Raw genomic sequence first — 11,798 nt, 5'->3', positions numbered from 1 at the left:
GAGTTTAAAGTTATGGTGCAACAGGATTAAAGTTAATCTTAAATATAACTTAAATCCAGGATCAAAATGATGGGTTAAAATGTAAACCTGCTTATTTTTAAAGGTTTGAAGTTTGGTGCAAAAGAATTATTAGATAAACCTTGATTTAATCAAGATTGAAAATTTATCATTGCAAAGCATTTAGCTATAATTTGAAGAAGAAAAAATGCACATTAGGCCTAATATCTGAAGTGGACAAGCGGCAATAGGCCTAATGATTATTTAAAATATCATATGAAGAAGTGTTTCTTTCACAAAATGAGTATTGTATATATAACTATAAAATATAGGCTACTCAATTTTTCTCCCTCTTCACCAGACACTCATGTCGCTTCCATTTCTTTTGGGATAAATGAATGAATTCACGTGTTGTAAATCAGTCTATAGGCCTATAGCGCACATAGCCCCTAAATTTAGTGATCAACTATGCATATTTATAAATTAACATACGTACAACAATTTTTTTCTATTAAATGATTTTGTCTTTGTTGCTCTTAGTTATAAAGTATGGTAGCACAGCATTTTTGAATGATTGTCTTCATGAGTTTGCCTGCAATTGCATGTTTCCTCTCACTTGTAAAGTATGCTAGCAGTTATTTCTTCTAGTTCTTTCAAAGCAGTTCTTTCTGCGTTTCCGCTCACATATTTTTAAATCTGTTTCATTGAGGTTCCAAATAATGGCTCATTGGCTTCGATATAACACCTAGAAGCATATATTCTTATGCACACATGCAAAGTATGTTGCAGCTGTTATTTCTATGAAATTATGTTGTCTTTGCTATTCTGTTACTAATAAAATCGTTTTTTTTTTTTCACTGCTTGTCCTATTTTGGCACAATCCCTAAATTTAACTCGAGTAGTTTTACTAAGGGCACCCATCTCACATGAAATTGAACTATGAACATATTCTACCTGCCTTCCTGATATAAATTTCTATGAATTTGATATGGTATATAATACCGAGACACTAATTTGGGCAAAGAGCACTAACGACTTGTTTAAGACTTGAAGCTAAAGCTTCTCTAGGACTTGCAACTCGACTTGGACTTGCCTGTCTTGACTCGGGACTTGAGTCGAGAATTGAATGCAAAGACTCGAGACTTACTTGTGACTTGCAAAATAATGACTTGGTCCCACCTCTGCGTCTCTCTCTCAACTGTCTTCCTCTGCAGCTTATTTAAATGAGGAGACTGAGCTGTTTTGTAAATTATTGCAACAAGGTATTATGCATTTACGTGACGAAGGCATAGCTAGCTAGAAACCGCTAGGCTAACGAATGGCAGTAACTTGCGATTGAGCGGGCAAACCACTGCGCTGTAGTTATTAGGTGTGTTCGACTTGAAGTAGGGCTATGCAGAACGATCAGTGTATGACACGAGAGTCATTCAAAAGGAGCCTCTATAGATCTGTACTTTGATGTCACACATCGATCGATCTGCACGGAGCTGCTTCAAGTCGAACACACGTCTTGGTGTTAGGGGAGGGGCCATGCTCGGTGGCTCCATTGCGTCATCGAGCCACCATTTTAGCCCCGCCAAAAAAACCCTGAACACGGAATTGGTCAAAAACTGTTTAATGGTTTAACTCCAAAATTCAGAACTACATACTTCAGAGTCTTTGTAATGTGTTTCTGCAATACATTTCTAACATTTCTAATGTGTTTAGAAACAATTCTCTGAATTCTCTTTACACGGACTTTAAAGCCTTGCTTTTGTTATACTTAGCTTGAAAGGTGTGTTTATGTTATCTCTTTATTAAATGCAAGAACTCAAAAGCAGCAGTAGAGATTTTTTACACTGTTAGGATTTGTAATTCAAATAAATGCTGTTCTTTGGGACTTCCTAAAGAAAATTGATTTCCACAAAAATATTTATGGATTTATGATGCTGGAAAATTCAGCTTTGCATCACAGGAATAAATTACATTGAAATATATAAAACAAAATAGAGAATAGTTATCAAAGTAGTATTTTATAATATTACTATTTTTACTGTAATTTTGATCAAATAAATGAGGCCTTGAGAGACTTCTAAAAAACATATTAAAATACTCTCTCTCTCTATTCAGTAAATCTGAATATTTACACCACATACCAAAATTCTTTAAATGTAAACGTAAGGTATTTACATAGGATGCATTAAATCTATCAAAACTTACTGAACTTTATAATTTTCCAAATGAATATTTATTTACAATGCTATGTAATATTCAAACTCTCTGTTCATCTAAGAATCCTGCATGTGCAGCACTGACAGCTCCTGCATTATGGCAGTCAGATATTAATATATTCAGCTGAAGTTTCATCTCATGCATGCGTTCTGCATCACTGCCCATGGGTGTTATTGACTTGTATGCTTTTCACAAACTTCACTGTTCACACAACAACTGAACACCTCAAATTAGATTAAAATGATTGCTTAATTGGTATCACGAAGATCAAAATATAATACAATGCTAAAAAGTTATGTTGGTAGAGAGAGTGAACTGTAATTTCTAATACAAGAAAATAAGATGTGAAATCGCTGGACTTTTGACTGCATCTTTAGTTGATTCTCCTTACTAAACCGACAGAAGAGACTGAGAACACAATTAATGAAAAACCACACAGAGAGCGAGAGAAATAGAGTGAGCGAGAGAGAGAGAGAGAGAGAGAGAGTAAATCTGAATATTTACACCACATACCAAAATTCTTTAAATGTAAACGTATGGTATTTACATAGGATGCATTAAATCTATCAAAACTTACTGAACTTGATAATTTTCCAAATGAATATTTATTTACAATGCTATGTAATATTCAAACTCTCTGTTCACCTAAGAATCCTGCATGTGCAGCACTGACAGCTCCTGCATTATGGCAGTCAGATATTAATATATTCAGCTGAAGTTTCATCTCATGCATGCGTTCTGCATCACTGCCCATGGGTGTTATTGACTTGTATGCTTTTCACAAACTTCGCTGTTCACACAACAACTGAACACCTCAAATTAGATTAAAATGATTGCTTAATTGGTATCACGAAGATCAAAATATAATACAATGCTAAAAAGTTATGTTGGTAGAGAGAGTGAACTGTAATTTCTAATACAAGAAAATAAGATGTGAAATCGCTGGACTTTTGACTGCATCTTTAGTTGATTCTCCTTACTAAACCGACAGAAGAGACTGAGAACACAATTAATGAAAAACCACACAGAGAGCGAGAGAAATAGAGTGAGCGAGAGAGAGAGAGAGAGAGAGAGAGAGGTTTATTAATAGATCTCTTCACCTCTCCTCTCCAATATAAGAATCTTCTCTGGGTGTTTTTGAAAAGATGACAGAATGTCAATATCAATAACTTCTACGCCAGGGTAGTGCAACCTCAGGGCTCCAAACGGCTGAGCCCTAAAAACATTCAGGCCAATCAAAAACACCTGTTATGAAAGGAAGCATGGCGTGACAGAGTTTTAGACAAGCAAACTTCAGAGTCACCAACCTGCAGGGCCTCTAGAAAGCGGAAGGACCCGAGCCGCCTGCCCCGAGGAACAAGGCAAAAACTGGAGTTGTGTAGCAGCTCTTGATAATCAAACCTGTGGACACAAACAAAAACACAACAAACAACATTAGAATCTGCCCATTAAAACATCCATACAAAGACATCTTGTTTTACATTTGTTTGATTTCTGTTACTGTCAATTTTAACCTTGAAATATTATGAGACTGATTTACATACATGCACATACTCATACTTTTACACCAAATGCACACACAAGTGGCCAAAAGTGGGTGGGGCTAATGGTAAAAACAATCACCAATCAGCAATCACTCACGAGCATGTTCACAACCATTACTTTACTGTTCAACAAAATGCCAGTGGTTCTCTTGAGTCATATATATATATATATATATAATGTAATTAATTAATTAATTGCTATTTGTTAATTAAAAAACAAAAAGAAAAATCAATTTCAAGTAACAGTTCCTAACAGTTAACAGAGAAAAACATATATAGGTAATTAAAAAAACACAAAACAACAAACAAACTAACAAAAAAAAAAAAATGTTTTTTTCAATATTAACATTTGTTAAAAAAACTATTTCAGTCAGGCTAAGTATGCATTATGCTAAGTACGCAACATGCTGCTCACAATCATGCTGTTGTTCTGACTACAACCAAATCTCATCTGTGCTGATATTCAGTACAACAGCACTCTTTCTCATTTGACATGGTTTAATTAGCCAGACGGTAGGCTTATTACGGTGACCAGACTTGGTATATTAATATCAGACAATGTGGTCACATGTGTAGGCGGTTATTTACAATGATGCAGCCCATCCAATCAGATCTTAGAGTCTGATGTTTTATTATATTTGTTCTGGCATATTATATTAGTACGACACAATAAACATACTCGGAGAGAAATATCAAGATTAAGCTGAAGATGAAAGTGAGAGATCCTGTTATTTGCTCTCTCCTTCTGTTCCGACAGTCAGCCTTAATCTGGCTAGAGCTCACTCTCCTCTGTTTAATTCTCTTTTAATTACTGCCTCACTTTCTTTCTCTCCCTTTCTTTCTTTTATTATCACCGTCCTGCATCAGCCATCCAGCCAATAAGTGGAAAATATGTTGTTCTTCTTCTGAACTTATTTTTCTCTTTCTGCCCATGAGAAGCAGGGTTGTTATCATTAGCATAACAAAAAACTGAAATAAAATATTTTATTTCAGTTAGCTGCCAAGGCATCTTTTCTCATTTTTGTTCAGATGAAGTATAACTAAATATACTAAAATCTGCCAAATGCATAAACGTATAAAATGTAAAAATTTAAAAAACAACAACTATATAAGCATATTTAAACCAACAACAACAGCAAAAACAAATAAAAACTAATACAAAAATCACAACTAAAACTTTAATAAAAAAAATCGAATTCAAAATATTAACGATTATTATAGTAAAATAACACTGATGTGAAGTGAGCAGATTTATTCTAGCAGGTGAGCATATTGATTCGATAACACATTTTTAAATTGATTTGAAACTAAGATATCTGAAGTATGTCCAGAAAATACTGGATCAGGCAGTGTGTTGCTAAGTATATGCCACTATATGGATTGCTTTTGAATTCACGTTTGATGTCATCAAAATCAATTGGAGGACAGCATTAAAAATGATTGACAAGTCGGATTTGACAGTCCTGCTCTAGCACGCTTTCAGAGGGTCATTCAGGAGCAATAAACACAATCTGTCTCTGTCATTCAGGTATTTGACTGCATTACTGATAGCCTCACGCTCACACACCTACACACATTCCTACTTACACATGCACACACATAGGCTACTGTAAACTCAAACACATTGAAATATTTGATTTGCTTTAACAAAGATACTGCCAAAAAGCTCTGCGTGCTGGTGGGTGGAAATCCAACCTCTCCTCAGTCGTGTTGTGTGCAGCACTTCCCTCAGTCTACAAACCTCACAAGAGTTCTGATCACAACAATTCTCCACAACTTGTAAGAATAAGGGTCTAGACATCTGAGATTGCTTGCCCTGCAAGTTTGTGCTGAAACTGTTGTTGCTAGAAGCAGCAGAGTTGTAAGAATCACTTTGGGACTCGTTTTCTCAAAGATCAAACCTCCTGGCCTCTTGCTGGGTCGAATAAGGGTCTCCAACAAGAAGATTGGACACAACCTTTCGCTAGACTGAAAATGCTATAACATTCTCTCTCATTCTCAGAAAAGGGAGTTGATAATTAATTAAAGCATAACATTGCAATCAAATTAATTACATGGTGGTGTTAAGACCAAAAGTATTGCAACAAATACAAATGTTACTTTTTGCCAAAGTTACTTTAGAGTGCAGACCGTCTTTTTTTTTTTTTTTTTTTGGTCAAACATTTATTAAACCACACTGTTTTTCTTAATTGTACTGACATGTTAAATTAGCAGCCTAAAACATAATATTTCTTGAGCACCAACTAAATTTGAAATATAAATTAAGTAGAGAAAGAAAAATGCTTTTCAGTTGTGTTCAGTTGCTGAATGTGATTGACCTCTTTTGTGCTCTGTAATTAAATTGGGAAGCTTGACACAAAAAGTCAATGTGTTCTTCATACTTTGTGTTTAGAGAATAATCTTTGTTTGGACAAATTAACAAAGTGTCTACAAAGTAGTCTAATGTTCTGAACAGTGGGGAAAGCTTCTTTTTTTTTTTTACATTTGAAGCTATTTTAATGGGGTATATATTTACATTTAGTTAAAAGTGGCTGTAAATCATCAGCTCCAGTGGCGAAAAAAAAGTTCGGCAAAAGATGGGATCGAACCCAGGTTCACACTTATCCATCTGCACCACTGGAGCTGATAATTTACAGCCACTTTTAACTAAATGTAAATATACAATAATAACGCTTCCTCCAGTGAAAAAGTGTTCTGGTGTGAATCAGGAGAGAAATCTGCACAGATTAAGCAGCGTTTAAACAGCTCTAAACACATATGTGGCTGGATTTTGATGTGAGAGACAACAGCAGATGCACTTTTTCAGTGGAGGAAGCTACACTCCGTATTTTTAATTCCAGAGTAAGGGCAATTCATACAATACATTTAAACTTGTATTTGTCGTTGCGTTTTCTGACTTGTTATAATGTTTTCTGAATTGTTGTTGTGCTTTCTGAATTGTTATTTAGTTTTTTAGACTTGCATTTGTGTTTGTAATTTGTTATTTTGTTTTCAGAATTGTGATCTGCTTTGCACTTCTCGGCCACCGTAGTAATATTCATGCTATTTTCATTTAATTAAATGTATTGTTCTATTTGTGTAATACATGATTTGTGCATTGTGTGTTTTCGTTAGCAATAAGATGTAATAATTTGTTTATTTTTTTATTTGTATTTATACACTGCAATTTGTTTAGATTTGACTTTGTTACTTGTTATTTTTGTACAGATTTTTGTATGTATCCAGTTCAAATTTTATGATTATTTACTTGTGTTGTTCCAAATAAAACTGCATACATACATGGTTTTTGGGGGTTTTGGATAAACACTGAAAGTAATGTCATGCGTAAATCTTCACATTAACAATGAACACTCAAAAATAGCTAATTTGTTCATTCAACAAAACTATGACACATATTTGCACACATATTTATCTGATCTAACACTGAGTGAACTGTAATGACAAGTCGTAGTTTGACTGAGATCACATCAGTTTCATCCATCTTGTAAGGTAAAATAACCACAAAATGCACAGTAACTTATGGATCTTCCTCTGTGTATTCTATTCTGATCAGGCACAGAAGTGGCAGCCGTGGCCTTGAGAGGCACTTCTCAATAAGGCGGAGGAACGTGATATATATTCAGTTTCAAACACTAAGACACCATGACAAATTCAGGTGCACCTGAATGCTTACATACTCTGCAGTTGTATTTCGCATACATTGATAAACTAGCTATGGATTCTTTTGGTGTGACTTCCCCATACTACAACCTGCATACTGAAGAAAACTGCCTGAGAAGAATGCTAAAAATATCTAGGCCTGACCATGGAATAAAAAACTGAATCAATTATATGCTGATGAATTAATCAAATTGCAAATAGATTATTTGAACTGGATCTTAGTGCCACGCTTGACACTATCGACCACAACATTCTTTTGAATAGACTAGAAAATTATGTTGGCATTAGAGGAAGTACATTGGCATGGTTCAAATCGTACTTATCTGACCACCATCAATTCAACTCAGTGAATGAAGACCGAAAATGCGTGCAGGTCCCCTACCCTCTTGATGGAGGCCAATGCCAGCAGGAGCAAAGTCTTCATTGAAAGGAACTTCAGCTCAACCGTCTGCAAAGGCTCAAATGGGCCCTGTTGTAGTGCCGTGAGCACTAGAGTTAGGTCCCAAGAGGGTATAGAGGGGGGCCATGGAGGGTTTAACCTTCTCGCCCCCTTAAGGAACCTGACGACCAGGTCATGTTTCCCCAGCGACCTCCCTTCTACGGGGTCGTGGTTAGCAGCGATTGCAGCGACATAAACTTTAAGGGTGGAGGGAGACAGCCTTCGCTCCAACCCTTGCTGCAAAAAGGACAGCACAACTCCGATCGGGCATCTTCGGGGGTCTTCTCAGCCACGTTCCTGCGTGAGGCGTGCTGTCTGTTCGACCAAGTCCAACTCCATAATGAGAAGTAGTTGAGAATGCGAATGCCCTGTTCTCTCATGGGAACAAGGGCTGCCTCCGTAACTTTCGTGAAGACACGGGGCGACAGGGACAGCCTGAAGGGCAGGACCTTGTACTGGTATGCCCGCCCCTCAAACGCGAACCGCAGAAATGGCCTATGGCGCGGAAGGATCGAAACATGGAAGTACGTGTCCATCAGGTCGATCGCTGCGAACCAATCTTGGGGACGGATACACCTGAAGATGCATTTCTGCGTGAGCATCTTGAACAGGAGCCTGTGAAGGGCCCGGTTCAAGACGCTTAGATCCAAGATCGGTCTCAACCCACCACCTTTCTTGTGTACAATGAAGTAAGGGCTGTAAAACCCCGACCTCATATCAGCTGGAGGAACCGGCTCTATCGCGTCCTTCGCCAGTAGGACTGCGATCTCTGCACGCAAGACAGGGGCATCTGCTGCTTTCACTGACGTAAAGTGGACGCCCCTGAACTTGGGAACTCCATCCGACATGACGTCGAGAGTGACCGACTGAAAGGGAACCTCAAGGCTCAGTACTAGGACCATTACTTTTCACGCTTTACATGTTACCCTTAGGAGATATTATTGGGAAACATGGTGTTAGCTTTCATTGTTATGCTGATGATACTCATATATTTCTTGGAGGCCTGACAAAACATACCAATTTGCAAAACTAACGGAATGCATAGTTGATATAAAAGTATGATGACTTGTAATTTCTTATGTTAAATTCTGAAAAAAACGAAATAACAAAACAAAAACAAAACATAAAACAGAGGTGTTAATTATAGGACCAAAAACCTCCACATGTAATAACCTAGAACACTGTCTAATACTTGATGGCTGCTCTGTCAATCCTTCGTCATCAGGTGCATAGGTGTGCTATTTGATAGCAAACTTTCCTTCGAAAGTCATGTTTCTAGCATTTGTAAAACCGCATTTTACCATCTCAAAAATATATCTAAATTATGACCTATGCTCTCAATGTCACATGCAGAAATGTTAATTAATGCATTCATGACCTCAGGCTTAGATTATTGTAATGCTCTATTGGGTGGTTGCACTGCACACTTAATATACAAACTCCAGCTGGGTCAAAATGCAGAAGCTAGAGTTCTTACTAGAACCAAGAAGAATGACCATATTAGTCTGGTTCTGACAACACTGCACTGGCTTCCTATTAAACATCGTATACATTTTAAAATCTTGCTAATTACCTATAAAGCCCTGAATGGTTTAGCACCTCAGTATTTGAGCAAGCTCTTATTGCATTATAGTCCTTCATGTCCGCAACAATCTCAAAACTCTGGCCATTTGATAATACCTAGAATATCAAAATCAACTGTGGGTGGTAGATCCTTTTCCTGTTTAGCTCCCAAACTATGGAACAATCTACCTAACACTGTTCAGGAGGCAGACACACTCTGTAAATTTAAATCTAGATTAAAAACCCATCTCTTGAACCTGGCTTACACATAACACACTAACACATTTCTATTATTCAAATCCATTAAAGGATTGTTAGGCTGCATTAATTAGGTCAACCGGAACCGGGAACACTTCCCATAACACCCGATGTATGTTACAGCATTAGAAGAATGGCATCTACACTAATATTAGTCTGTTTCTTTCTAATTCTGAGGTCACCATAGGCACCTGATCCAGATCCAGATCAGATGGTCACTGCAGCCACCCGGACCAAGCCGTATCCAGACCAGATGGTGGATGAGCACTTAGAGATGCCCTTGACAGCCCTGAATGTCAGCAGAGACCATGTCAACTAGATGAGCCCCAGAGACAGATTCCCTTCGAAGACCTTATCACCTAGACGGCCATCGGGAGAAGACCACGGGAACCAGGTGAGTCCTCTGCACAATTTGACTTTGTTGCAACCTAGAATTAAACTGCTGGTTTCGTCTGGCCAGAGGAGAACAGAACACTATTTCAACACACTATTTCCCTGTTTAATGATGACTTGAAAATTCCTTGGAGAAAAGCACCAACATGAAGATAACACAATGAGAATAATTTACTGCAGAGTAAATCATTAAATATATATTATAAAAAGTAGCTTTAGAAGTATATAGTGTTTGTTTTATTATCATATCATTTAACATAAGCCTATTACTGGTCTACAGTTCATAGAAATCCAATTTGTGATATTTTTAAATCATTGGTTTAAGTTAAAAGTAGATTTGTGATTTCATGTTAGTTTTCTAATGTGTTTTTCTAATTAGTTGTAATTAATGAGTTAAATTAATTATTAATATTAACTACAACAACACATGCATACTCTATATATCAGATAATTTCCACGCTATACTGAAGAATAATGTTTTTATATGCAGTATATTGTTTTTCTACTGGATAATTCTATTCCAACAACTGCACCCTTCTCTATTTTTATCTGTCTTCATCCTAGAAAAACAACAAAAAAAGATACGAATATAAATAATACAATATGAGTGGTGCACATTTAGCTCTCTGGTAGCTCAATAACACATAGCATCGGGAGCAATTTACAACTATAACATGAACCGACGGAGGCCTGTAAATCTATTTCTTTTCCCCAGCCAAGAGCATCCTGAAGAGAGTGGGAAAAAAGACAGAATGTGAATGAATATGCAGGTCTATTTCTCATTCTCTGCTCAAAGCGCAGCATAAAGGGCACATGAAGGAAAGTAAAGGCCTGTGACAAATGCGGTGACTGAAAGGGCGGCGCTATGCATTTTTTATTAGCTGTTAATCCATTCCTTGTGTAACTCAATATAAATCAAATTACCGGCCTACCATGCTGTCAGTGACTACAGTAATTAGATGGAAAAGTGGTTCGTAGAGATGCCGCATTCTTTTAAGGTGGAAAAAAGCAAAGAGTGACATCGTATTTACGCCTGCGTTTTCTGCTCCTCACTGGTAGGTGAATGCAGTTATTCAATTGACCAGAGGAGACATTGGACATGCTTGTGATAGCAATTACCAGAGGAAAAATAAAAACTGATTATTTAGCTAGTTAGGCCTATTCATTCACTATGTGGTAAATAGCACATAGTCCATGATGAAAATGTGAACAAAATGATTCAACAGGTTCAGACATTGATGTAAGAGTGTTTCTTCTTTAGCATATATATGCAACCCAGACTCATTTGGAAAATGTGCCTGTGATGACAACTGATATTACATTGCTTCTTGCATGTTTAACTGTACAGCACTTTATAAGTGAATTGTCCAGTAATTGATGCTAAAAGTATGTTTAGTGTTAACCAAAAAGTGTTTTATTATGTTGGTTTGCAACATATCGCAGCAGTTCAGAAACTAAATGTCCAGTGAGTGACACTAAAAGATTAATGATCTATGAAAATAATGTACCACACCAACGCTAAACTCTAAAAGCGTTAAAGGCAAATATGAGATAAAATCACTTTTGTTGAAGCAACCATGCCATTTTAACTTTTATCATTGTCATGGCCAGGGTTCAAAGCCAGAGTGTGTTGCAGGAAGCCCGGAATACACTATGGAGCAATGAATCATAAGAGGCAGGACTTGAGAAAAAGAAAACGCCTTTACTTAATGTCCTTCTTAAATAAACACAAA

At 36.9% G+C, this 11,798-nt stretch overlaps 1 protein-coding gene across 1 annotated transcript in view; it reads right to left on the bottom strand.

Moving 5' to 3' along the window:
* The window catches only part of LOC107562300 (exostosin-1-like), a 279,927-nt gene that overhangs the window by 33,498 nt on the left and 234,631 nt on the right, over positions 1–11,798 (bottom strand). Inside the window, exon 2 of the mRNA XM_016246931.1 lies at positions 3,516–3,609. Within this exon, the coding sequence (XP_016102417.1) occupies positions 3,516–3,609 (94 nt within the window). The remainder of the gene's footprint in view (positions 1–3,515; positions 3,610–11,798) is intronic.

Source organism: Sinocyclocheilus grahami, unplaced genomic scaffold (genome assembly GCF_001515645.1).
Source record: "Sinocyclocheilus grahami isolate Dianchi unplaced genomic scaffold, SAMN03320097.WGS_v1.1 scaffold817.1, whole genome shotgun sequence".
Taxonomy (NCBI): domain Eukaryota; kingdom Metazoa; phylum Chordata; class Actinopteri; order Cypriniformes; family Cyprinidae; genus Sinocyclocheilus; species Sinocyclocheilus grahami.
The sequence above is the reverse complement of the archived record's forward strand: the minus strand, read 5'-3'. Positions and strand labels throughout refer to the sequence as shown.